The sequence below is a fragment of the Myotis lucifugus genome, unplaced genomic scaffold, assembly GCF_000147115.1.
Source record: "Myotis lucifugus unplaced genomic scaffold, Myoluc2.0 scaffold_49, whole genome shotgun sequence".
NCBI classification, from domain to species: Eukaryota; Metazoa; Chordata; class Mammalia; order Chiroptera; family Vespertilionidae; genus Myotis; species Myotis lucifugus.
In genome coordinates this window covers 1,247,740-1,253,732 of record NW_005871097.1, presented here as the reverse complement: position 1 = coordinate 1,253,732, position 5,993 = coordinate 1,247,740, and the positions used below count along the sequence as shown (strand labels likewise).

Genomic DNA, 5,993 nt, shown 5'->3' with positions numbered 1-5,993 from the left:
TATGAGGGGAAGATGACAGCCCTCTACATTCCAGGTTTCCAGTGTCCCATGAGGACACTCCAACTTCTCAATGTAATTATTAACAATCCTACTCTGTGTACACATCATATAAAACTACATCATTAGGGATTTTCATGATGAGTACATGAGAAATCCAAACATCAAAGAATCCAAGCCTCATTCTTATATTAGGTGGTAGGAAATCTCTGAAGGCTTCAAGTTTAACACAAATGCTTAGAACAGTCAAGGGGTACAGGAATGTTTTATGCTGCTCTTGGAAACTTGGCACTCCTGGTCCCAAGCACATTGAGAGCAAGGCTGCTGAAAACATATGGGAATGAAGGTTGGGAGGTTTCTTTGCTTACACACTTATCTTCCCTTAACTCACTTTCTTAACCCTGGCAGACCAGGTGTCCACGTTCTGTAAATACTCTGGAGGAAGTAGCAGCCTCAAGCAGCAAGGATGAGTATGTAGGCAAGAGGAAGGCGGGGAAAGAGAGAAAGGAAGATACTTTTATTTGTAATACTTTCGATGATCAATAACATGTGGTGATTTTTTTGCATCACTTCTTCAGTGTTATCAATTCTCATTCATTCTGGTTGTGAAGATCTATTAATGTTTATTATTTTTACTCTAAAACCCAGGAAATAGACAAAGCAGCTTTTTAGAAACACAAAAATCATCTTCAGGTACCATTAAGGGACCACCACCCCCAACCCCTAAACAATTTTGCAATACAGTATGTCCCCTTATTTTCAGCTAAGGATGAGAAAGCAGTCACACAGACTAAGGCTGAACTGTTCATTTGTTACAAAGATAAAGCAGACAAGCAAACACGTTTCCTTGGGAGGGAAAAAGCAATTCAAAAAATGCCAGAAAGAACCAATGGCTACACTTTAACAAGAGCCCCCACCTCCCATTCCCTTGCACCTAAGGAAGGGGTTACAAGAGATGGAGGCATATGACATTATGTGAGTACAGCTGAAACAATAACACACACAGATAACCCAGTGCAGGAAATAATACAACTTCCCTCCCTCGTTTTTATTTGCATTTTACTTTTATTTATTTTTGCTTTAATAATGCATATTCTGTTCACGCAAAAGGTGCAAAGGACAGGAGGCAAGGGTTTAACTTAGCTGATGAAAAATCAAGCAGGGGTGACATTTCTAGTTTCATGAACAACCTAAAACTAGGAGAACTTAACAATTGCAGCTGGTACCACAGAGCACGCCCAACTTCACAGCTGTCTCCTCTTAGGACCTTTGGCTAGGGGAGAGAAGCTTTGAAGACAGTAGCCTCTAGTGGACTTTGATAAGTGGCTAAAAAAATTTTGTTTTAAATCATGGTAGCTGCATCACAAAAGTTCCAATCAAGAGGGTGGTAAAAAGAAGGCACAGATCATTGCAAATACCAGATTTTCTCTTTCTCCTTTTGTAAATATACCATCACATATAAGCTAAAATTGATCTCAGGGTGGTGGGGTTTGCTGGCAGGAGAAGGGACGGGTTGGACCTAAAATTGCATATGTAATAGACTCCTAGAGGGGACACAAAGCAAGGCAGCTTTCCGCCTGCAGCAAAAGAAAGGGACGCTTGCTCCGGACTATGTGTAATACAAATACTGGGGGAATCTGTGACAAAACACGATTAAAAAATCATAAAATTATAAAGCTTGTAAACGAATAATCTGAAATTACATTTTATTAATGGAAAATATCATCAAAATAGTACCACTATGGACTAAACTGCCTGAGTTTTCATTTCGCATGAGATCTCATAGTAAAAAAGCCTTTAGCACAATTTGCTCTGTTTAAGTCACAACCAGTGCCAGACCCAGGACTATACCATGGGGAAGAGTCTCCTCTTGGATGGAATTTGTGTTGTGCTATCAAGATTTTTGTGCTAATCTTTCAAACTGGGACATATTGAGGCAAATCTTTAATCTTTTGGCACAAGGTTATTTTGGCTGGGGCGGAAAATTTGAGTCTTGGACTCAGGATGAATAATGCGACATTTCATTGATCAAGTATTCATTTTGATTGAAGAGCTTTCTTTATGTCATTAACTTCCATCTATAAAAGAAAAAGAAGAGCCAACAAAATCATAATGAATTTATAATGAATTGGCTGGTTTGATAGAAGCTTAAAGATAATCACCCTGGTTGATTGAAAGAAAATAATCAACCTGACGAGCTTAAAGGCAAAATGGGTAAAATGACATCTGAATGAAGAGTTGATAATAATGCCAGAAATGCACAAACGTATGGAACAGGCATGCAGATGAGATGTGCTAGGAAATAGTGGATGTTTTAATTCTCAGGCTACCAGCATCCACAATTTGTCAAAAGTAACAACTGTTCTAGTTTCCTGGCCAGAGGGTGGGGCAGGCTGTCCTGACCTGCAGGACCACCTGGCAGTGTTGGAAGGTAGCAGTGGTTGGGCCCAGGGTGGTATCTGTCAGCATTTCCAAAGTGATGACAAGCAGTTATCTATCTTTCTTTAAGCAGCATGGGTCCTAATCACCATTGGATGAAAGCTGAAAGTCTTCCTTTCGCCATTTGATAACAGCTGAGTTGGATCTGAGGGGTACAAGGCTCTGACACTCTGATGGTACTGACACAACCATCAGGGAGAAGTAAAAAGATAAAGAGCAAGTGCCAAGTGTGGGCAACTGTGGTTCTTGGAATCCCAACGACCACATAACAAAAGCCAACTGGCCATGGGGTCTCCCCAATGCCATGCCCTCTGGCCATTACTAGAGGCCTCTGGAAACCAGGGGAAACTTTTCACTGAGGACATGTTTCAGGTAAATTCCAAGTGAGAAACCCAATTGGGGGTACAGTTACTAATGTCTTCCTTCCGCAAGCTTCCTGGATCCTAGGAAAGGATGCAAAGTGAGTCTATAAAATTCTAAGAAAATTGCCATAGGAAGTATGCCTAAATCTGCAGAGAAGTAACAATCATTTATTTTCAAAATAAAGCCCTGATGCCTCCCCTACCCCCAACTGAGCCTCTCGTGAGGCAGGACCCCAAGGGACCCACCTGCAGTCGAAGCCGGATTTTTTTCTCTTCATCCAACTCTGACAGTAACTGCTTAATCTCTCGTCTGAAAAGCAAACAACAATGAAATTAAACAAAAGTCCAGACTTTCCCAATAAGAGGTAAGAAGCCTCTTCTCACTACAAAATCATTCTGACTCTTTTGCAAGGAAAATGTGGACAGAACATTGTCTTCTTTGCATTGTTATTGCTTAAAATTTATCAGAGACAGAAAGAGTTGCCATTATTTCTGGGATCCCAAAATATGTAGCCATCAAATAGTAGGTCTGACATGATCTTTAAGATCCCTCAGTTGAAGATTCTCCTAAAAGAAGATGGGGGAAACTGAGGCCTAGAGAGATGGCCAACTTGTTCAGTGACTAGGCTCCAGGTATCCAGGTTCATATTCTGTTGTCTTTCCTCTCTGCCATCTTGACTGGACACTATCCCTTCATAATAGGTTACTGGTTTTCAAATGTACTTACATAATCATTTTCATTGTAGATATTTTTTTACCATTCCATACCTTCTGACTTCTAACCCTTTGACTATTTTTGTCACTGCATATGGCACAGGGTAATATTTATGTGTGCTAGCTATTTTCGCTTACAGATCTTTCTCCCCATCGAAGTGTTCCTTGAAGATGAAAGGTGGGGAGAGAGCATGTGTGGGGACATGCATGGAGGGAGCCCCTGAGTCTCGGGAGAACAACTTGCTCAGTATAAAGTCTTGGGTTTAAAGATTCCCTATGTCTTTTCATACACGACAGCCCCTAAATGCAAACTAATTACTATAATGGGCAGCTAACTGAAATAATTGAAATTTTTCTGATGCTAGAGGAAAAGTTGGCTGTTGGGCTGATTAAGAAGTGGTACAGCTTGGCCTGCATGTTTCAGTGGTTGGGCATCGACCTATGAACCAGGAGGGCACGGTTTGGTTCCATTCCCTGTCAAGTTACATGCCTGGGTTGTGGGCTCGATCCCCAGTAGGGGGCGAGCAGGAGGCAGCGGATCAATGGTGTTTCTCTCTCCCTTCCTCTCTGAAATCAATAAAATATATATATTTTAAAAAGGTGGTACATGTGCATACTGTATTTTATGGGGATTTTAAGATCTTTCCTTGCCCTGGCCAGGTGGCTCAATTGGTTGGAGTGTCATCCTGTATACCAAAAGGTTTTGGGTTTGATTTCTGGTCAGTGCACATAGCCAGGTTGTGGGTTGGATCCCCGGTCAGGGCACGTATGGGAGGCAACTGATTGGTGTTTCCCTCTCACATTGATGTTTCTCTCTCTCCCTTCCTATCTTTCTCTCTCTCTCAAAAAAAAAAGCAGTGCCCTGGCCAGTTTGGCTCAGTGGATAGAGCGTCGGCCTGCGGACTCAAGGGTCCCGGGTTCGATTCCGGTCAGGGGCATGTGCCTTGGTTGCGGGCACATCCCCAGTGGGGGGTGTGCAGGAGGCAGCTGATCAATGTTTCTCTCTCATCGATGTTTCTAACTCTCTATCCCTTTCCCTTCCTCTGTAAAAAATCAATAAAATATATATTTTTAAAAATCAGTAAAAACATACTTGGGTGAGGATTAAAAGCAATAACAATGCAAAAGAGGGTGTTGCTCTTTTACTTGGTCCCCAAAATATATATAGGGTATCCCAAAAAACAAAAAAAAGATCTTTCCTTTCAGCAGCTGAAAGGAAAGCACGTAAGTCATTGTAACTGCCCCTTCCCCATTAACACATCAGCCAACTGATACCCTTCCTACATGCAGCAGGCCAAGCTGAGCTCTGTGAAGTCTCTTGAGTTCATACCCACTGCCACCCCCTGCTGCCGCTGCCATCACAGGGAGGCTGGCCCACCCTCCAGGGCAGGCTGAGACCCAGGCTTACAGACTAGGCCCTGGCCCAGCAGAGAGTGACCCAGAGGGAGAAGAAGAAGGGGCCCCAGATACTCACTTCTGCTGGTCCTTCATGGTCTCGATGATGCTCCTCAGTTCTCGGACCTGTGTCCTTAGCTCCTCCAAGGCCGCCTGGCTGATGGCCACAGGCTCCATCTTTGGTTTTCCTTCCGTGCCAAACAGAGATGGGGAGTTGGCTCTGTGTCCGGCTGTTCCCAAAGAGGACGACAGGGGGGCGGGTACCACCGTGGACAGAGTGGCTGGTCCACCACCACCACCTGCAGCCATGGTCCCTGGCTTGGGTGGCAGGGGTGCTTTGTTGTCAGACACCTGTGACAAGGGAGGGCAGAGAGGTTTCAGGCTAGGGATTCATGTTTAGCAACCCCCTATCTACATCACCACCCATGCCTCCCCCCACATCTTCCTCACTCATTCTTTCACCTACAAGCCCCAAGGGCCTACTTGGTGTAAGCATTCCCCATAGAAGTGTCTTTCCTTGTATGTTTTACATTGAATCACCTTTCTGGCCAGGCAGTTCCTATTTGTTTAATGTACACGTCCAGAGTCGCACCTCCCTGCTAGGCTCTGAAAACTCTGAGTGAGCAAAACATTTTCCTGGCCTTCAAGGAGCTCAGAACTCAGTGAGATGTAGACAGACAGACCAACCAACACCCTGCAGATGAGAGGGAAGTCTGCACACAGGAGGGAAGCACAGAGAGCTGCAGAAGTACATGTCTAGTGGGCAGAGCCGACAACTGAAAGAGTGAGCTGGGCCAGAGAAACTGCCAGAGGAATAGAATGCCATGGGGATGAACAGCACAGAAGTAGAAAAGAAGCCCAATGATGGAAGCTGGGGACTTCCCAAATTGAAGAGGTGGGAAGAAAAGGTAAACCCTTGAGGACTAGGACAGAGTGGTGAGAGGGGACAAAGCCAGACCAGAAGAGGAGCCTGGGTTATGGAAGTCCCCTATAAGAGTTTCCAGAAAGAAAAAAATGGTTGGATAAGTGTGTCAAGGGTGCTAAGAGGAAAACTGGAGGAGCCCACTTGCTGGAGGAAGGGAGACT

The 5,993-nt window shown here is 44.1% G+C and overlaps 1 protein-coding gene across 6 annotated transcripts in view; it reads right to left on the bottom strand.

Moving 5' to 3' along the window:
* Positions 1-494: 494 nt before the first annotated feature.
* SH3KBP1 (SH3 domain containing kinase binding protein 1) overlaps positions 495-5,993 on the bottom strand; it is a 271,074-nt gene continuing 265,575 nt past the window's right edge. For all 6 annotated transcript variants that reach the window (XM_023753684.1, XM_023753685.1, XM_023753683.1 and 3 more), the window contains 3 exons: positions 4,987-5,258; positions 3,045-3,108; positions 495-2,075 (listed from right to left, as the gene is read on the bottom strand). In XM_023753684.1, the coding sequence (XP_023609452.1) occupies positions 2,034-2,075; positions 3,045-3,108; positions 4,987-5,258 (378 nt within the window). In that variant the 3' untranslated portion in view covers positions 495-2,033. The remainder of the gene's footprint in view (positions 2,076-3,044; positions 3,109-4,986; positions 5,259-5,993) is intronic.